The 22,115-nt window shown below is 42.3% G+C and overlaps 2 protein-coding genes and 1 pseudogene across 2 annotated transcripts; 2 read left to right on the top strand and 1 right to left on the bottom strand.

Annotated features, from left to right (window-relative positions):
- The first annotated feature begins 1,407 nt into the window (after nt 1-1,407).
- On the top strand, nt 1,408-2,343 carry LOC137154877 (olfactory receptor 5AR1-like). Its single transcript, XM_067550725.1, has one exon. It carries the CDS (start codon nt 1,408-1,410, stop codon nt 2,341-2,343), a length of 936 nt encoding a protein of 311 aa, XP_067406826.1.
- A 13,549-nt stretch (nt 2,344-15,892) lies between these two features.
- LOC137154876 (olfactory receptor 5B21-like) lies at nt 15,893-16,831 on the bottom strand. Its single transcript, XM_067550724.1, has one exon. The coding sequence runs from the start codon at nt 16,826-16,828 to the stop codon at nt 15,893-15,895; it is 936 nt and encodes a 311-aa protein (XP_067406825.1). The 5' UTR covers nt 16,829-16,831.
- A 2,269-nt stretch (nt 16,832-19,100) lies between these two features.
- LOC137154845 (olfactory receptor 5AR1-like) lies at nt 19,101-21,033 on the top strand (annotated as a pseudogene).
- The last annotated feature ends 1,082 nt before the right edge of the window (nt 21,034-22,115 follow it).

Genomic DNA, 22,115 nt, shown 5'->3' with positions numbered 1-22,115 from the left:
AAGACTTGCTATTTAGCAGTGACTGCCTCTTGCCAAGTATTCTAAGTTAAATAATAAGAGGTAGAAATGGGTGGAAACTGAAGGGTAAAAGGGATAAGTTCATGAAATAACATCACTTACTGTTGTAGCTTGATTGGTCTGATTCGTTTACATGGCTAGAGAGAGATACTGAGCCCTACGCAGCATTTTTTGTACTGATTTAACTATTTTCAAAAGATCTGTAGGAAGTTATGAGCACAAGTCCCATTGAAAGATAGTAGGATTTGTGCTCCTAACTTATTCAAGTGCTTTTGAGAACAGTCTTATATGAAAATACTAACAGTACTAAGCGTTATGTTCAGTAGTAAGTATTGGCCAGATAAAACATTTAACTGTTAAACTACATATTAATAGTTCTTATTGTCGCTAAAACATGAGAACAGTTATATAAACAACATAAAATTAAAAATGTTAAAAGATTGGAAATGAGAGTTATGGAAGCATGACATTTATTCCCTCATCAATTAGCATTCTCTGTGCAGACTCCAGATGTGGGACCCTAGCTTTCTTGTAACCTATGATCTAGCCTTTTGTTGGCGACGGCTAGGCCAGGCCTACAAGAAAAATGTAAGCCAGGGTTGTGAAAATCTGCACCCTGAGTACAGTTGTTAAGTTGACCTAACCCCAACTGTAAACATGACTAGGTCAAAGCAAGGATTGTTTCATCAACCCAGCTACCACCTTTCAGAAAGGTGAATTAAATGTCACAAAGATTAATAAATCTGGGTTTTGACAGATGATGTGGGTAAGCAAATTCCCATTTCTTAGGTACTATATGGCCCCAGCACCATAGCATCTGAGTACCTCACAAAATTTACGGTGGCTTTTCCTCTCAACACCCCTGGGAGGTAGGGATTTCTAGTATCCCCATTTTACAGGCAGGCAACTGAGACATAAAAAAATTAAATAATCTACCCAAACTCTCACAGAAAGCCTCTGAAGAGTCAGACTGAATCCAGATCTTCAGAGTCCAAGTATTTGCCCTAACCGTGGGGATGTCATTCCTCTAAATGTCCTCTTTTTAAATTGAGGGGTTCCAACTTGAGCACTTCCAGTGATCACAAATGTGGAAATATCTCATTGAGAGAGAGGCAGTCTGACAGATTACCTTAAATATTTAGGTAGACATGCATTGAAATGAACACCCAATACTGGGAGAAGATGCACATTAGTGGATAAATAGGCATGACTCATATTAACTTTCTAACTCTTAGGCTCCTTTTGAAAAACCTCAGCATATAACAATGTTCCCCACCTCATGTGCAACAGGGAGATCCTAGATGTCTCTGCATTACCCCTTCATCCATGTCAGCTCACTTGTATGCTTTGCTTTCTGTCTTTTCACAGAGATTTACATCTGTTAAGGGAATGGGCAGAGGAAATCAGACAGCAATTGATGAGTTCATTTTCTTGGGACTCACAAATCAACAATATCTGCAGGTCCCCCTCTTCTTAGTGTTCCTAATGGTTTATGTGACCACCCTGGTGGGGAATCTTGGAATGATCATGTTAATCACCCTTGACTCCCGGCTTCACACACCCATGTACTTTTTCCTCAGCAACTTGTCTCTGATAGACCTGGGTTGTTCTACATCGGTTACTCCCAAGTTTCTGGAGAGTTTCTTAGTAAAAAGAAAAACCATCTCTTATGCTGGGTGTGCAACACAAATGTTCTTTTGTGGTTTTTTCATGCTTGCTGACTGTATTTTCTTGGCTGTGATGGCGTATGACCGCTATGTGGCCATTTGTAATCCACTGCTCTATAGGGTTATCATGTCCCAAAGAATCTGTGTCCAGCTGGCTGGGGGGTCCTATATAGTGGCCATTATAGTTGTATCAATGCATGTTGCCTCAGCGCTCAGTGTACAGCTTTGTTCCAACATGATCAATCACTTCTTCTGTGATGTTCCCCCAATCCTGAAACTTTCCTGCTCTAGTACGGTCATCAATGAGATTGTGCTGTTTGCTTTATGTGTCTTTGCTGGACTCAGCACTATGATCTTCATTCTTATCTCCTACCTGTACATCCTTTCCTCTATCCTGAGAATCCGCTCTGCTGAGGGCAGGCGCAAGGCTTTTTCCACCTGTGCCTCCCACCTGATGGCCATCACTTTGTTCTATGGCACAATGATCTTCATGTATCTACGGCCCGCTTCTAGTTATTACTTGGACCAAGACAAACTGGTCTCGCTGTCCTATACGGTGGTGATCCCAATGCTGAACCCCCTGATCTACAGCCTGAGGAACAAGGAGGTGAAGGATGCGTCAAGGAGAATTATAGGAAAACTTTCCACTACTCTTTGAAAAACACAGAGGCAGCATGATTAAAGGGATCGAACATATGTTTAGAAACAAGGACATCTTGTGTTTTAATTCCCTTTTTGTAGGTGCTCCTCTTATTTAAAACTCAGCTGTCTGCTATTTAGGTGCATAAATACTGAAGGAAATAACTATAAACACGCAAGCTTGAATGTTTCTTTCTATACCCTCTGTTTCTATTTCTCAGTATGTCATATAAGGATAATAATCACCTTTCCTTACCTCTTGAGGCTGAAATTTTCACACCAATCCTGATTCACATATATTTATTGTAGTAGAGTGACCACTGTAGAACTCTAGTGACCAGGCTATAGGCTACTCAGGTGGGTGTGAATGTCTCTTAATTTCTCCTGTTGAAGCTGTTCCACTTCATAGGACTACAGAAATATTGATTGGGCCAAAAAGAAGTAAGAATGGCAATACTTGCTGGATAAGGCACTCCCATGGGAAGAGGAGATCAGGATTTAAATTTTAACTTTGAATCAGAGGAAGAGAAGATGGAAATCCACATTGCCAGCATACTTGGTGAGTGCTTTAATTGCCAGGCTACTGAGTTGTTCTCACTCTTTGGCCAATGAATATTTAAGCATTTTAGAGAATGGAACAGCTTTAACAGGAGAGTTTGACAGCAAAAGAGCCTATAGCCTGGTGGTTACATTGCTTATTGGGTTGGGGGCAGGGAGACATCCTGCCCTTCAGCCCAATTCTCGACTTGTGTGACTATAAGTATTAATACAGAGCAAAACAAGCTAGGTTGCTTTCAGTATCTCCTGGTGGAGCTATCTCCGTGCCCTTCTAGCCTGGTTGTTGGGCATTCAACTAAGGGTGGAGCTGAGTTCAAGTCCTTACTTCAGAGTGGGGTTTCAAAGCTGGGTCTCCTGTTACCCAGGTTTTTCAGAACACAAAGCAGTGGTAACTTTACTGTCTCTCTCCAGGCGTGTCAGGAATAAATCAGTGGGGACATAGCTCCTATGTCTGATAAATGATTGGCACAAATAAGAATGTTTTGACTTAAAACTACTCTTTTGTGTCTCAAGCTCACACACGCGCACACACATGCTGGAGCAGTGGGTTCAGAGGATCCTAAAACTTTATTTACTGAAATTAAGATGGATAGAGGAATAACAGCCAGGCTTCTGGATGTCCTCCTTCTGCCTAGCTGCTGGAGAACTTTGGTCTGAGATCCTTGCCCAAAGAGAACCTTCCTCAGACTACTCCAAAGCACACTTTCTAACTAAACTCATTTTATAGATTTTCTCCAAACAAAGCACATAACTCATAATAGCCTCTAATAGACTAACAATTTCCCTAGCGATACCCAATAACAATTCATTATTCTACTTATCAGCAAAGCATTTCTAGTCATAACAATCAAACGTATATGTCAGAAGCACCTAAAACTAGGATCAGCTATCCAGACATTCCTTCCATTATCATGGAACATTAACTCTCTGTCCCAATCTTCCCATTCTGATTAGCAGAGCTGCAAACATGCAGCTGCAGAGCCTTGCCTCTCAGGGCCTAAGCTTATTTCTCACCATATGATATTTGTATTTTCAATTAGTCATGGCTGACTGCATTATTACCAAATTCTGCGGTACATGCAGGAGTGTCAAATTCAGGGGCTACACTCCAACATCTCAGGTCTAAGTCCAATACTTACTTTCATGGAGATCCTCAAACCTCCGTATCAGCTTTCATCTAACCCTGGAGGCACCTTAAATCCCTAGACACCTGAGTTTTCATTGTTAAAGTCCCCAAGGCACCAAAGCAGCAGCCTCAATCTAGGGTGAGGCTAAATCCTAAATCCCCCTAAATCCTAATGAGATCCTTTGACAAGGCAGCCCCCTTCCTACCTTACCCGTGGGGACTGATCCAGTAGGATGATTATGTTAATCAGGATCAACCCTTGGCTCCACACATACCCATATCAATAAAGAGAAGTGAAAAGTACTTGAATTAGGAAGGAAAAATCAAATGTACAACTACAAAATGGGGAATAACTAGCTAGGTCGGAGTATTGCTGAAAAGGATCTGTGGGTTCTAGTGGATCACAAATTGAATATTAGTCAACAATATGATGCAACTGCGAAAAAGGTTAACATAATCATTCTGGAGTGTACTAACAGGCGTGTCAGATTTAAGACATGGGAGGCAAATGTCCTACTCTACTCGGTCATGATCAGGCCTCAGCTGGAGTAGTATGTCCAGTTCTGGGTGCTGTGCTTTAGTTATGATGTGGACAATTGGACAGAGTTCAGAGGGAAGCAACAAAAGTGATAAAAGCTTTAGAAAACCTGTCCTATGCAGAAAGGTTCTCCCTGTCTGCTGTTGGTAAGACAAGCAGTAATAAACTTAACCTAGAGATTTAGGTTAGATATTAGGAAAAGGTTTCTAATTCTAAGAGCAGTTAAGATCTGGAACGGGCTTCCAAAGGAGGTTATGGAATCCGCATTACTGGAGTATTTAAAATCAGGTTAAACAAACACCTGTCAGGGATAGTCTAGGTTTACTTGGTCCTACTGTTGCGCAGGCAGCTGTACTTGATGACTTCTCAAAGTTCCTTCCAGGCTTACACTTCTGTTTCTATGTGCTGTCCCCTGAGTAGCTGCTATTTTATAGATTTTTGCTATTCCTTTACTGTCACCCCTAAATTTCTGGTGACTATTTAATGAGGATGAAAGAGGTATCTATTTGCTGGGTTCCCTGCCCAACTTTATGAGTACATCTACACATGGAATGAGGGATGTGATACCCAGCTCATATAGACATACTTGCTAAAAATAGTAGTGTAGCTATGGTTGCATGGGCAGTGGTGAGCAGGAGAATGGACTAGCTGTCCTGACTCAACGGGTGCATACTCAAGGCAGCTAGTCCATGTCACCACTCCCCATTACTCATGCAACCATGGCTATACAACAACTTTTTTAGCATGCTAGCTCAATGAGAGCTAGTATAAATATGCTACATGAGCTGGGAATCACACCCCTAGCTTCAAAGGTAGAAGTATCCTCGGCCCGTTATGTTGTGTGATTAGTGAGTGTTCCCTCCTGCGGAAGGCGGACAACTGTTACGTGGCTTTCTGTCACCTCCTGCTCTATACAATCACCATGACAAGGACACTTTGTGCCCAGTTAGACTAGCGTTATGGGCACTGAGATCATGTCAGTGCTCATCAGCTCAGCATTCAGTGCTTCTTTCTGGGGCTTTAATGTCATCCATCACTTCTGTCACATGTCCCTGCTATTATCATTCTCCTGCGCCACCAACTGCATCAATTAAATTATCCTTCTTGCTATAACAGGCTTCATACACCTAAGCACCAGATTGGCCATCTTCAACTCCTATGCCTTTATCACCTCTGCCATCCTCTGGATCTGTTCTGCTGAGGGCAGTCAAAAGGCTTCTCCACCTGTTCTGCCTAATGGGTATCATCATGTTCTACTAGACTCTTTCCTTAACAGACTTATGCCATGTTCTAGTTAGTTCAGAATACAGACAAAATGGCTGCCGTGTTCTACACGGTGGTGACCCCTACTGCTGAACCTTTTCATCCATACGCTGAGGCATGAGGAGGTGAAGGACAGCCTGGGAAGAGCAAGACAGGACACAGTTTTCTTCTCTCTGGGGTTGAAATTTTCAGTCAGCTAAGTGACTTAGGGGCCACGGTCCTAGGGAACTTAGGTTCCTAAGATACTTTTGCACTTTTGAAAATTGTAGCTTCAATGTCTATTGACATAACTCACACAAAACGACAGTGGATTCCAGTATAGACAGTGTTCTTCTGATGCCCTATGACTTGAAGTGATATGAAGACCCAGGTTTCAGTGGTTTATTCTTCCTATAAATCATACATATTGGCAGGGGTGTGCACAGGAATTTAAACTTGAATATTTTTGGAAGGACACATTAAACACACACACAAGAGAGCTTCACATGACCTCTCACCCTGCCCTCCCCAGATTTCTCAGGATGCCTCAGGAGGAGACACCCAGCAGCGAGGAGGCAGCAGCTCCCTCTGGCAGTGGCACTCTTCTCCCTCTCCAGGCGGCAGGGACAAGTAGCAGAGCAGTTAGCTGCTGGCTAAGATCCTCCCCCCACCTCTACAGCTGCTGCTTCTACTTCCCTGCTGCTGAAGTCGCAGCATTGCTGCCTGTTTTGCAGACCACCTGCTGAAGTGATTGAGGAGGTGGAGAAAGAAGCAATGTGTGTGACTCCAGCAGCAGGCTGCAGCTGCAGGGGGAGGCAGAGCTCAGCCGGAAGCAAGCCCTCCTGCTGCTTCCTCCCTCTCTGAGTTGCCAGGAGAAATGGTGATTTTTTTTTTGGGAGGTGGGGGGAGGTCTGTGCTCCTGCTTGCATGTCCCTGCAATCTAGATCCTTATTTTTTATATTCCATAGTGCCAACAGGGAGCTAGCCACTTCATAGTGAGTATGAGGACAAGATCTGTGGTCCAAGGAGGTTTCAGTAGATTTGGTTGGCAATTGTCCATCAAAATTGCTTTTTGATGGAAGATTGGGATTTTGATTAAATGAAATGTCTCAAAGGGCCTGCTTTCTACTGAAAATTCTGAGTTTTATTTCAAAACTGGAATGCCCCAGAACTCAACTACTTTGGCCTAAAACCAAAATATTTTGATTCTGAAATGCTGCCAGTGTCTTATGAGAGCTATAATTCAGGTCTCTCATTCCTCGGATCTCCTGTAAGTGCTTGGCTCTTGATCCTGATTTCATCTCCCATAATGGGACCATCTAATTGTCTTCCCTTGTCAAGATGGGCAAATCTGGTGAATCATGGCACATGTGGCCCTAATAGAGACCCTGGCCTATAGATGCAGATGGGAACATGAGGCACCCACATGATGCCTTCCAAAAGTTTCACCTCTCTTCTCTGTACTTATTGATTATAATTTGACTCTTTTTGTTTATCAGTCAGATTCACTGCCCTTTGCCTCTCTTTTCTCCTTTTTGCATTTTAAATGCCCATTTTTCAGCTTAATTCTCTGCAATGCTGGGGATCCTTCCTCTAAATGCCATCAATATCTCTACAATATCATTAAGAGTGTCAAAAATTCCACACAGAAATAGTGGGTGAAATAGTATCTCTTACTGGACCAACTTCTAATATCCTGGGAACCGCATGGTTACAACAACACTACAAACAAAATTCCACATGGCATTGATGGGGTTAAATTACTAGTTTGCAGCTATTTTATTTTACCACTGTAAACTGTGGTTTGAGAAAGGGATGGCTAGATTATATGCAATCTGATGCTGAGAACTGCTGAAATTGTATTTACTTATGCCCACAGACACATTTCTTCTTCACGTTAGTGGATGGAATCATAGAATTGTAGGACTGGAAGGGATCTTCAGAGGTCATCTAGTCCAGTTCTCTGAACTCATGGCATGACTAAGTATTATCTAGACCATCCTTGACTGGGGTTTATCTAACCTGCACTTAAAAATCTCCAATGATGGAGATTCCAAAACTCCCCTGGGCAATTTGTTCCCATGCTTAACCACCCTTTCAGTTGGGAAGCTTTTCCTAATGTCTAACCTAAGCTGCCCTTGCTGCAATTTAAGACCATTGCTTCTTGTCCTCCTTAGAGATTAAGGAGAATAATTTTTCTCCCTCCTCCTTGTAACAACCTTTTTGTTTATTTAAAAACTATTATCATGTCCCCCCTCAGTCTTCTCTTCTGCAGACAAAACAAATCCATTTTTTTCAATATTTCCTCATAGGTCATGTTTTCTAGACCTTTAATAATTTTTGTTGCTCTTCTCTGGACTTTTTCCAATTTGTCTACATCTTTCCTGAAATGTGGCACCCAGAACTGGACACAATACTTCAGCTGAGGTGTAGTCAATGCAGAGTAGAGTGGAAGAATTACTTCTTGTGTCTTGCTTACAACACTCCTGCTAATACATCCCAGAATGATGTTTGCTTTTTTTTTGCAACCATGTTACACTGTTATTTCATATTTAGCTTGTGTTCCGCTATGACCCCTAGCTCCCTTTCCACAGTACTCCTTCCTAGGCAGTCATTTCCCATTTTGTATGTGTGCAACTGATTGTTCCTTCCTAAGTGGAGTACTTTGCATTTGTCCTTATTGAATTTCATCCTATTTCCTTTAGACCATTTCTCCAGTTTGTCCAGATAATTTTGAATTTTAATCCTATCCTCCAAAGCACTTGCAATCCCTTTGCAAACTTTATCATCTGCAAACTTTATAAGTATGCAGTTTAGGCCAGGAGTTTAGGAGGAGGACGTTAATATTGATTTGAACACTATGTATTTACTGTTAGTGGTGATAAGATTTAGGTTATGTTCCCACAGTGGAAATACTCTCAGGACTAAGCTAAGAGTTGTAGGAACAACAAGGTTCACCAATGGGCATAATTATAAATAATGCAATGGGAAACAGTTATAAGACTTGCAATTAAAAGTAATAAATTTCTGCAGTTATGACTTTGTTACAACTAATGTCCTTTTGTTATTACAGTTATTTGTTTAAATATTCCAGGCGTAAAGATAGTACACAAACTGATACATTCCCCTGCTCCTCTACTTTCTCTTTCTACACAATATCTCTGAGAAATCTTAGTTACAGACTCAACTATCATCTCTAAGCTGAAGACGCACAAACCTATTTCTCTACTCTGGACCTTCCCCCGTCAGGCCAGGCAAAGGGCTTGTCTACGCAGTAAATTAGTGCATGGCAAACTAGGGTGTGAATCTACTGTGCAGTCACCTGTTGCACACTAACTTGCCATGTATGACCCTGCTGCTGTGCACTGAAAGGTCCGCGGTGAGCTTTGACACATGGAGCTTCAAGTGCATGGTGGTGGAATCCACATGGAGAGTTAGTGTGCGGCAAATGAGTGCACAGTAGATCCACACCCTGGCTTGCCTTGCACTAATTCATGGTGTAGACAAACCCTATAAATTCCTCCTATCTTTCTGACATCTCCTCATGGATATCCAGCCATGCACTGAAGATGATCATGGCCAAAACAGAACTCTTAATCTTTTCCCTCAAGCACTCCTCCCACCTTCTTTGTCAGTCATGGTGGACAACACCACCAACCACCCTGTCATTCAGGCCCATAAATTGGGTGTCACTTTTGACTATTCACAATCCCTTCACCTACCCAGCAGCCACCCACTAACAGATAGATTGTCCCCACAGAAATAGTGCTGAACTGATCCTCTTTAACTCACTGGCCCAGATTGTCAGCTGATGTTTAGCTATCGTAACTCTAGTGATTTCAACTGAATAATGCCAGATTACATCAACTGAGGATCGGTCCTATTGTGTACCATTATGTTGTTCCCAGATGATTTTCATACTTATTTTATTTCATCACATGGCTGCTAACTAATGTAAGCCCAAATAATTATTATGGGCACTAGCCACCACTGACCTGTTTATCAGTCACATATATTTAAAATGGGAATAACTTTATAGTGTAAACACGACTTCCATATGATTTGAAAGGAAATCTTTAATTCGGTCTATGACACTCTGCACCCCCATGGTCACCCTTATAGTGTAATAATGTATTGTCTAATACAAAGGATGTCACATTAGATGTCTTTGGAATGCTCATGATGTACTGAGCATTAATGTTATAGAATTATGTTTGTTGTAATGTCATGTGTATAGTTATGAGGCTTAGCTATCTAATATTCCTAAAGATGTGTCCTCATGGCTTGAAACATATCCAGGCAAAACTCTCCAAGAGCAGAAGGACAGTTCGCCCACATCAGGGAGTGTATAGGACAAACCCAGCTCAGCTTTCCAGGAACAAAAAACTGGCCTGAGCATCAATGGAGGATCAACTGGACTCTGAAGTGAGTCACCACCCTTCCCTTGGCCAGCTTGGGACCATGATGAGATAATGCTCACTGACTCAGGACATGGATGAGTCCCTGTAAAGACACTGTTTGTCACCTGGCCCTGAAGGGGGCAAAGCCCCAGAGAGGAGAAGGGACATTATTAAAAAGGGAGACATTTGCCTTGCTCTCTCTCTTCCTCCTCCATCTACAAATACCACCAAGCAACTGAAGGGCTGACCAAAGGGGAGAATCTGACTGAATTGAAACCAGCCAGCCTATGGTGAGAATTACCTAAGTTCGTAAGGTTGTTGAAAATGTTAAGCTTAATTTAGAATGCGTTTTGTCTTTGTTTCTCTTAACCAAATCTGATCTGTTATGCTTTGACTTATAACCACTTAAAATCCATCTGTAGTTAATACATTTTTTTGTTTGTTTTACTTAAAGCAGTGCATTTGGTTTGAAGTGTGTTGGAGACGCTACTTGAAATAACAAGTAGGGGGTGCATATCAATGTCTTGATTAAACAGATGAACTTATATGAGCTTTGTCAGAAGCATATCCATCCCCATCCTGTACCACCTCAGCTGTGCTTGGTGGCAAGATGAAAGGACCTAAACAAAGCTGAAACTGCTCACTAACCCTCAATGTTCACTTCCAGTGGATAGAAGGCTAAGGAACACCCAGAACTTGCTTACCGTATACATGCACAGACAAGGTCCTGGGGAGTCATGAAGGGGTGTGGCTGTGGAGTGGGTCTTATTTCTAATTACAGCCCTGCACACAGGCACACAGGGCAGGTTCTGATCTGGCTCATTGTTATTTATATCTTGTAGTACCAAAGCAGGCGATTTGCCTCACAGTCAACACGAGGTCAAGGTCTTGGCTCCAGAGACCTAATAATAGCACCTTCAAAATTTTCCATTGAAACTGCTCTGGACAGAAAATAAAGTTTTGAAAAATATTTTTTTTGGTAATAATATGTCTGCTTTCTGTGGCAAATTTTTATTGTTCATTGAAAAATATCTGTGCCACTGTAGCTGCTGAAGTGTAAACATATCCTGAGTAACTACACATGCTGGATGTTCAAAGAGGAATTGCTGTATTTCTGATACAAAAAAAAGTGGAGGGTCCAAGTCTTTTTTAATCGGTGTAGCTTCAATTGCCTCCGTATTTAACAGCTGTGGAGACTGGTGTGGTCTCCAATGCAGACTCAGGAAGCCCTGAAGTCTGTGTTAATTTGTCCCTGTTTTCATGGCCTCTAAGGGTTTTTTCAGAGATGCGGAATAGATGGGGCCCAAAACTCCCCTGTCACACTGGTCCCTTCTCTGGCCTCCCCCCATGCTCTGTCCAGCCCCACATACCTTGCGAATGGGCCACTTGCAGAAACAGTGTCAAAGCCTGAGTGAAAGCCCTCTGAGCTGCTGGTATTCTCTGACGGGGGGCTATGACCCATTTACACTACCAGTGTACCCTGGCTCTGAATCGGAAGTGGACTGCTATGCATAATACAGGTGACTCTAAGACCCATATTTATTCAGTTCTTCTAGATATAAAAACCTTTAGACCTAGATCTAGACTTTAAAAAAAGACTGACAGCGGTGAGGTGTTAGTAGAAATCCCTAGCAATGATGAGTAGTCAGTCTGATGTGTATTTTTGGAAGAGTCTATTATTATTATTATTATTATTATTAATTGTGGGGCACCTAGGACCCTTAATCATGGACCAGGCCCCCAAAGTACTAACACAGAACAGAAAGGCAGGCCCTGGCTGAAAGAGCTCACAGTACAGGTTTATTGCCTGGTCTACACTTTAAAAGTTATGTCAACATAGCTATGATTCTCAGGGTTGTGAACAGTACACACCCTTGAGAGCCAAAGCTATGCTACCTAAACCCCAGCATCAACACAACTAGGTCAGCCTAGCTTCCATCTTTTTTAGAGGCAAATTATCTAGAGCAATGGGAAAACCCCTTCCATTGATGTAGAATACCTCTATGCAATGGCACAATGACACCATGAGCAGCAGCCAGCCAGCCATGGAGCACCCAGAAACTCGGACTAGCTCTATATGGAATTGTTTTAACAAATAGTTTATCTGCAGAAAAATCCAGATTTGACACCAATTTGTTGAATAGTTTTGGCTACAAGAAAAAAATGGGGGGCTGTAGGGGCTCATGGAATTCACAAAATGAGGGGAGAGGAGGAGCTCTGCTTCTTATAGTGTCTAGCTCTGTGGGCAGGTGAATCACTTGGGTTGTGAGAGACCTGATTCAATTCCCCCATCTGCCTAACGCAAAAAAGGGATGTGAACTTGGGTCTTCAACGTCGCAATAGAGTGCTCTAACCACTATGCTAAAGAAGTGTGGGCTTTTTTCCTTTGCTCCTAGTAGAGTTGTTCCACGGCTCCTAAAACACGAAGCAGTTATTGGATCAGGTACTTTAACTGGGTTTACCAACATCCTAGGGTAAGACCCTAAACAGCAGGTTATAGAGTCATTTTTCATTTCCTTTTTTTGGCTAAATGAGTCATGTGGGTTCTTAACTTTTTGTCAAGTTCCACGGAATTTTGGCACGACCAATACTAGAATACTGTGTTTGGTTCTGGGGCTGACACTTTAAATAGGGGGATGAAAATTGGGAAGGGTTTGGAGTAGAGTTACCAGGGTGATAAGGAGAGTTTGTCATGTTTAGCCTAACCATAAGAAGGCTGAGAGGAGATATGATGATACATCAGAGGGATAAATACTACTGAGGGAGAGGAATTATTTAAGCTCAGCGCCAATGCGGACACAAGAACAAATCTATATAAACTGGCCATCATGAAGTTCAGACCTGAAATTAGATGAAGGTTTCTAATCATCAGAGGAGTGAAGTTCTGAAACAGCCCTCCAAGGGGAGCAGTGGGGGCCAAAAACCTAGCTGCCTTCAAGACTGAGCTTGATAAATTTATGGAGGGGATGGAAGGATGGGACAGCCCAATTTGGCAATTAACTGATCATTAACTACTAGTGGTAAATATGCCCAATGGCCTGTGATGGGATGTGATGGGGTGGGTTCTGAGTTACTACAGAGAATTCTTTCTGAGTGTCTGCTGGTGAGTCTTGCCCAGTGTTCATGGTTTAGCTGATTGCCATATTTGGGGTTGGGAAGGAATTTTCCCCAAGGGCAGATTGGCAGAGGCGCTGGGGGTTTTGCTCCTTCATCTGCAGCATGGGGCAGGTGGATTCTCTGTAAATTGAAGTCTTAAAACCATGATTTGAGGACTTCAATAACTCAGTCATAGGCCAGGTTTCTATTACAGTAGTGGGTGGGTGAGGTTCTGTGGCCTGCCTTGTGCAGGAGGTCAGACTAGATGATCATGATGGGCCCTTCTGACCTTAGTCTATGAGTCTAAAACATTCCTTCCAATGGGAAGACATTCAAACAATTTAAAGGACCTCCATCAATTTAGCTTATCACATGGAAGGTTAAGGAGTGACTTGACTGTAGCCTAAACAAACCCACAAAGGGTACATCTACACTTGTGTCTGTTCAGATGGAGTACAGATTGTGAATGCCCTCCTCGCACAGGTATCAATAACCGTATAGATGATGATGCACTGCTTAGATATATAGAATAAAATGCCTACATTCCTGAACCACCAGGGCATATATCCTACATGGGCTCTCTACATGCCCAAGGTGTGTCTCCCACATCTACACTGCTATTTGGCCAGTGTAGTGTCCCACTTTCCCCCATCTGCCGGAGCCTTTCACTGATGTGTGTCACTAGACATGTAGTGCCTGTACTCTACACACCTCCATAAATGTAGACATAGCCATAGAGGGAACTTATGTGATGCTAGAGGGCTCTTTAACGTAACAAACAAAGACATGACAAGGGCCAATGACTGGAAGATAAAGATGCATTTATACTGCAAATTTGGTGTATATTTTTAATTCAGGATAATTAATCATTGGAGCACATTACCAAGGGATAAGAGGGATCCTGCATCACTTGAAGTCTTTAAAACAAGACTGGATGTGTTTCTAAAAGATTCGCATTAGTTGAATAACAAGTTATTGGATTAGATGTAGAAATTAGAGGGTGAAGTTCTATGGTGTGTGTTATGCAGGAGGTCAGACAAAAAGGGTCTCTTGTGGACTTCAAATCTGTGTTGTTATTGTTGCAGCATAATTCCCAGCATGCCCACCCCTCACACCCCCACCCGCTCAGTGCTAACAGTAAAACCGTGACCTGACCTTATTAGGCTGCATCTGTTGTTTACAGCATTTAGTTGTTATGCTGCTATAAGAAAACCACCTACGCACCCCAGTGCCTATGTTGTTCACAGATGTCTTTGTTGGCCACCGATAACGGGCTATGTATCCAGTGCCATAACAGCTCCACCCAAGGCCACATGCATCGTCATAGCCTGGCACGTACTAATGTATATCCCTCCTCCAATCCAGAGCTACTAAACCTGTGACGCATTCTCTAGTATAAAAAGGGGTACGCCCCATGCCCAAATTGAGAAAGCGTCTGCCAGCCTGATCACCTGGACCGCCCCGCCTCTCCCGCTCCCGTACTCTGAGCGCGAATCGTGTAAGCCGGCCTGTACCGAACGACATGCGACTCCTTCTGTTCCTAGTGGTGAGATATAGAAAGTAACTGCTTTGCCTTTTTCTCTGCTTGTGTCATATGATAATCTTTTAAGCTAAGTATTAAAGCGTGTACCCCATATTCCTTAATAAAATGTTGTTGTATTACCCAACTGACTCATTATTGACTCTGGAGGATCCATAACCTGTCGAGACAGTTATAAACTGTATGAAAGTTCCCATCAAAATATAATTAAAAGGGCAGACCAAACAAACAAACAAAACCAATTCAACCAGTTTTGTGAAACATTTAGAGGTTTTGAAATTGTTTTTGTCCTAGAAACCTTTCTAAACTTTGCACAAAATATACCGAGACTCCACAGTCTGGCGGTTAGGTCACTAGTTGGTGGGAAACCCATGTTCATGTGCCCGTTCTGCTGGATTCGGAGCAGTTTTTCATCTCGACTCACTCCAAAACTGGTAAAGCAGAAATATGAACCTAGATCTCAACAACCCACACCAGTGCCTGAATCATTAGACTATAGACTCTCTCTCTCTCATTGACCTGAGAAACCTTCCCGATGAAATCATTCTTGAAACAGATATAGTTTCATGAAACTGTTTGGCTTTCACAAAATGGCATTTCTGGTGGAAAAATGTTTTATTGAAAACATTTGACCAGTTCTAGACATTGGACCTCTAGTTCCAAAATAAAATGTATACCCAAACAGATATTTGCTCCCATATGTACATAGAAATGCCATAGAATGGACACACAAATATATACAAATACCCCCACACACAAAAACACAAAATCCTAAATGCACATAAAAACTCTATATGGGACACACGAACACAGCCATATTTTCTCTCCTGTACAAAAAGCAACACTAAAAGAAAAAAATACAAATACAGCTAATCACTCTACAAGAAACATCACATTTACTTTTTCTCCCACAGGCACACGTCTTTGCTCATGTGTCAATATTGCCTTTTTGTAAAGCAACTGAACTATATAATCACAATATATGTTTGAACTGTGGTCTGTGGGGCACAATATATTACTGGACACCAAAAAAGCACCATCCCTCATTGTTCATTTATTAGAGTTTATTCAGGAAGATGAAAAATATCTGCTTATTATGCTCTTCAGGGCGTCTTTCACCTCCTTGTTCCTCAGGCTGTAGATCAGGGGGTTGATCATGGGGGTCACTGCTGTATAGAACACTGAGGCCACTTTATCTGTGTCCAAAGAGTAACTGGAAGTGGGCCGCAGATACATGAAGGAAAGAGTCCCATAGTACACGGTGACGGCCATCAGGTGGGAGGCGCAGGTGGAGAAGGCTTTGTGCCTTCCCTTGGCAGAGCGGATCCTCAGGATGTTGCAGAGGATGTAAATGTAAGAGATTAGGATAAAAAGTAAGGTGAGTAAGCCAATAAAGGCAGCCAAGAGAAAGAGCACAAGTTCATTGATGTAGGTACTGGAGCAGGAAAGCTTGAGCAGTGGCGGGATGTCACAAAAAAAATGATTGACATTGGAGTCACAGAAGTGTAAAGTGAACACTGAACTGACATGCGCGGACATAGCCAGAGTGGCCACTACGTAGGATCCCACAGCAAGAAGGACACAAACCCTCGAAGACATGACAACCCTATAGAGAAGTGGGTTACAGATGGCCACGTAACGGTCGTAGGCCATTGCAACCAGTAGATAGCACTCAGTGATCACACACAGACCACAAAAGTACATTTGTGCTACGCATCCAAACCAAGAAATGTCTTTCCTCCCTGATAAGGAATTTACCAACATCTTGGGGGTGACAGCTGAGGAGTAGCCAAGGTCCATGAGAGACAAGTGGCTGAGGAAGAAGTACATAGGGGTGTGAAGTCGGGAGTCGAGCCTGATTACCATGATCATCCCGAGATTCCCCACCAGGGTGAGGAGATACATCACTAGGAACAGCACAGAGAGAGGGACCTCTAGCCGTGGGTCGATGGAGAATCCTAAAAGAGTGAACTTGGTCACCGTGGTTTGATTTCCTGCAGCCATTTCCTGAATATATGGAAATCCCTGTGGAAGGATAGAAGATGATATGCTGGGTGGTTGGGTAAGATACAAAGGGGAGATTTCCACCGAAACATGAGTAGTTGGGTACTGATGTATTTTTGAGTTCCTTCATGGTGTCAATATTCCTGCACAGAAATTGTAGTTGTGTGTCTGTTCACATGTCCATCCCCCAGATTGTGAAAAAGAAGAAAATTGTGACCCACTCTTCTCTCTAATAGACAGAGAAAGAGAGAGATTGAGTTCTCTCCTGAATTTAAAGTAGGGATTAATCTTCTTTGTTATATATGAAGAATACAATGTATTCTCCCCAAACCTACTCGTACTCTGCCCTCTTTATGTATCAAATTAATTTTCATAAAATATCCCAATAAATTTATTAATTAGTTTATGAGTAAAAATCAATTAAATTAAGGTCCTTTTTTAGTATCTGTATGTCTTTTCTTTGTGCTGAATGATCTTAATAACCAAATAATGCAGCCCTATTAAACCTTCTATATAGATTAAACAGCTGAAATAATCTGTACAGGCTATATTTTTAAAAATGAGGTTGCAATTTAGCTAAATTATTAATAATCAGTCATAGAAGCTACCTCAGGGTCTGGTAAAGTACCTGTAACTCAAACGTAGCCATTGTGACACCAGAGGTAACTCAATCAATCTCCATCATTTGACTACAGCTGATTTACATACAACTATTCTGTTGGTTGTGATGAGTCAGTAGCATGAGGGTGATAGTACACATGTCTGGACAGTTCACATTAGAATACTACTTGGCTCAATTGCTACTGCTCTTTCCAACGATATTTCAGTGTCCAGTTCCAAGTTATGTTTCACCTCTTAGTAGTAAAAGAATAGTAATGTCATCTGAGGAACTAATTACCTCAAAGCAAAATGAGCATTCCAGACTCACTATTTCAAAACCCGAGCTCAGGTCCTCACTGAATGCGAATTGATGTAGCTCCAGGGAAGTCAATTGAATTGTGGCACTTCACACTGGTTGGGCATCCAGTCATTCACATTTGTTTTATTAGAAAAAGATATTTCGTTTCTCTAAAAATGAGTTCATCTGAAAAGCAGGAGATATGGCCACATGCGACACTTCCCAGAGGTACCCATGACTCTGAGGCACCGGGTTACCACCTGCCCTTAGCATAAGGAAACCTTGTCAGTATCTGTCAGAGTCCCCTGATTCTCCCAGACATAGGCAACATAATCACTCCCATCCCAATCCAGGTGGGCTCCGCAGTCCCTCATGCAGGTTAGCGACGGGAACACTTCAACTGCTGAGTCCTCTGAGTGTTCCCCTACGGAGTCCAGACCCTGCTCCGCTGTGCACTCTTAGAATTACCAGACCTGCTCTTTCCAAAGGAACAGTACAACCAGTTGCCTAGTTACACCTTAGAACACAGCTCCGCTTACCACACAGCACTTAGATTTGTTTATAGTGAAAGCAAGTATGCCTTTATTTAACAAAGAACAGATTCGTGTGATAGCAAACAGAATAATCAGGGAAAACGAGATACATATAAAATAAAATCATAATACATTTTCTAGAGCTTAAACTTCACTAACAAGATGTTCTCTTGTCTGATAAGTTACTTCTTATCCCCAAAGTCCTTCTCACAGTGTTTTTAACCAGGATGGCTGAGGCCCTTTTCTAGAGCCCAAATTCGCTGGCAGCTTGTCTCCCTGATGAAGGATGCCAGAGGATCTTTCTGCCCCCTTACATATACTAGACCAATCCTTTGTTCACATTTAAAACAGGGTTCTCCACAGCCTTCCCGCATTTACCTCTTCCTATTAATTTTCCTTCCGAAGTCCACACAGTCTCTTCTTGGGTGTGTGACACAGTATGCAAAGAGTCTCCCATCTCAAGACACACAATATACAACGGTCAACGATGAAGATAAGCGTCTACTATCACCTGCATAGTGGAGCCTGACTTAACACGTTACCTCTTGGTAACCTTTAACTTGGTAGCCTTTAACTAAAAGGCCTTCGGAACATAATTTCCAATATATATTTATACTTATCTCCTTCCATATTGTTTACACAAACATTTAGCAAAGATTATAAAGATTGGTGTGACAGAGGCTTTCAATAGGAACCTTATGTAACACTCTGGTGAACTAGTATGTAGATAGGAGATCCAGGGATTTCCAGTAACTCTAAGGCATCCCTGTACCCTCTGCCAGTTCCATGAAGAGGTCCTTGGCTCACACAGCACCTACCAGTCTTTTGGTACAGGTATCAAATGAGATACTGCGACTCTGCTGTTCTTCCTACTTCTTTGCTCTCACCCAGCGATAAGAATGGAGTGATGCATAACCGGCAGTTCACATGGAAACCAGAAGCTCTTTTCACTCAGCCACCTGTACTAGCAGTATTTATTCTGCCTCTATTCCGCATTCTGAGGATGATACAATAGTTAACAGCGTCTATCTGGGATTCTGGACCCTTGGGAACTTAGCCCTGAAGGAACTGTGAATTCTGAAATCAGAAAAACAAATGTGAATGCCCATCATCTTTCTGAGTAGAACCACAATAATATTCACCACATTATAATATGATTTCTTATTTTTATACTTATCTTGTCAACTGAAAATAAAAGAAATGTATGTGCATATTTCCATAGTTATTCCTTCTTTTTGCTCTCCTACTTCATTAAGAATAATGAGCTAATCTTTGTTATTGGGAATTGGTTATTTTGCACAGCAGTGCAAATAAAGGTATGTTCTGAATTTGGATTAGCTAAACCAAGTTAGCTAACACAGGTTAAAATAGCAGTGAAGATGCAACTACTGAACTTTTACCTTGGGCTAGCAGCTCAAGTTAAAGAATACATGGACATTGGAGCTAGAAGTGTAATTTGCAGCTCAGGTAGACGTACATGTGCTACCTTTGATTGAGCTAGCATGCTAAAACCAGCAATGTAGTCATGGCCTGTAATCATGTCAGTGATGGATGGATGATAGATTCACAGCTTGAGTTTCACTGGATAAACATTAACTCTAACAGGAAGCGAAAGAGTGGAGCTGGGAAGTTCAAAGGGAGCATGGCACTCAGTTCCAAATCATTTTCTCTAGGATTTGAGTGTTTAATTCTCTTAAACTCCTTTGAGAAACCCATCACATTACAATATTCCCTATTTTATGTTCCTCAGGGAGTGTTGTAGTTATGACTGTCTATTATTCAATGACCCACTATATCCACTCACTTCTATGCTGTGCCTTCTGTCCTCACAGAGGTTGATACATGTTAAGGGACAGGACAGAAGAAGTCAGATATCAACTGATAAGTTGATTCTCTTGGGACTCACAAATAGACAATATCTGCAGGTTGCCCTTTTCATGGTATTTTTAGTGATCTACATTACTTCCATAGTGGGGAATCTTGTGGTGATTGTGTTAATCTCATTGGATTCCTGGCTTCACACCCCCATGTACTTTTTGCTAAGCAGCTTGTCTCTGATCGACCTTGTCTGTTCTTCATTGTTAGCTTCCAAGATACTGGTGAACTTTTTAGCAGAGAAAATCTATTTCTTATGCTGCATGTGCAACACAAATGTGCTTTTGTGGTGTGTGCATGACTGTTGAGTGTTACCTCCTGGCTGCCATTGTGTATGAACACTACATGGCCATCTGTAACCTGCTGCTCTATAGTGTTGTCATGTTCTGAAGTCTCTGAGTCCAACTGGCCAGGGAGAAGCGGGGAGTTCCTACGTAATGGTCACTGTGAATCCATCATTGCACATTGTCTCAGTGTTCTCTTTATCCTAATGTGCCAATGCCACCAATCATTTCTTCTGTGACATCCCTCCACTCCTGAAACTTTCCTGCTCCTTTACTTACATCAATGAATTTGTGTCACTTGCCATATCCACCATTATTGGATGCAGCACACTGATCTTCATACTCATCTCTTACTTGTACATCTTTTACAGCTTCCTGAGGATCCATTCCTCTGAAGTCAAGTGCAAAGCCTTCCCCAACTGCGCCTCCCACCTGATGAGCATCACTATGTTCTATGGGACAATGGTTTTCATGTGTCTATGTCCCACTTCCAGTTACTCTCTGGACCATTTCAAAGTGATCTTTGTGTTCTATGTTGTGTTGATCCCCATGATGAGCCCTCTGATCAGCAGCCTGAGGAACAAGGAAGTGAAGGTGCTGCAAGGAAAGTTATAGTTAAAGTTCCAAAATGTCAGACCCACCCAAGCTTAGAGGTGAGCTGAAATCTCTAGTCCCATGGGCCGAGCCTTCTGAGACTCTTCAGCCAATCAGAAGGGAACACACGCAGCACCAGTTGTAGAGGTGAACATAAGCACTTTTGCCAATAGGAACATATAGTCACATGGCGTTTTAGCCAAACCACGTGTAGTGTAGGTAGTGATCCCATCTATGACTGCTCAGTCTTGGCTAGGACTTAGAGAGTTTGGGCCACATTCTCCTACCTGCTCTAGCCTCTCTGAGCTATTCGCGTGTGTTGAAGTAAACTGCTTAGGCCTTAAACTTTGGTCAAGAAAAGTATGTCTTATGGGTAAAGGGAGGGGGTAAGACAGAGAGTGAGAAAGTGCTGAAAAATGTAACTGTGCTGAAAATGTAACTGTCTGAACTGGGAAAATGCTTGTACTGCAGTTTGCTTATGTCTGTAACCTTGACTAATGATAAGAAGAATAAATGCTGTAATTCTAACACTGTTATAAATATATGTTAAAATCTGCCTGAGGGTGGAGACCCTTTACTGACCAGAGAAAACCCCGTCGATGGCTCTCCCCTTGCATATGCTTGTGTTTTTAAAATAATAAAAGAGTCTCAGATCTCTGATGAGCCTCAACTAAAACGCAGAGTGAAGCCTCGTTTCTTCCACAGTTCTTGGTGCCGTGACTCAGATTGCTAAAAGCCCAGTCGGGATGCCACAGGCTGCGGGCCGTCTCCCTCCGAACCCCAGCGCGCCACACCAAGGTAAGAGACCTTTTGAAATCTCTGATGGGGTGCTCGGTGGAGGACTGCCCGTGGGGTTGGAAATCCTGAACAGTGGCTGACGCGATCCGAACTTTTTGAGAGGAGGCTCATCAGACATTCTGGTTAAGGTATAAAGGTGACTAGTCAAGAGAGATTCTGAAGAACTGGGGATGTGTGAATTGAGATAACCAGCTGGGATGTATGAATTGAGATTATATTGTGTGAATTGAGATTATAACCGCTGACCAGGTCTAGGACTTAAGCTCAGCTCAGCCGCCCCAGGGCTGCCTGATAAAAGGCAAAAC

This window comes from Emydura macquarii, unplaced genomic scaffold (genome assembly GCF_026122565.2).
Source record: "Emydura macquarii macquarii isolate MOO-44397 ecotype Brisbane River unplaced genomic scaffold, CSIRO-AGI_Emac_v2 contig_1305, whole genome shotgun sequence".
NCBI lineage: Eukaryota > Metazoa > Chordata > Testudines > Chelidae > Emydura > Emydura macquarii.
This window is presented reverse-complemented; position numbering and strand designations above follow the sequence as displayed.

Excerpts from the sequence above, each read along its gene's own strand:
- LOC137154876 (XM_067550724.1), bottom strand. The coding sequence starts at position 16,828 with ATGGCTGCAGGAAATCAAACCACGGTGACCAAGTTCACTCTTTTAGGA.
- LOC137154877 (XM_067550725.1), top strand. The coding sequence starts at position 1,408 with ATGGGCAGAGGAAATCAGACAGCAATTGATGAGTTCATTTTCTTGGGA.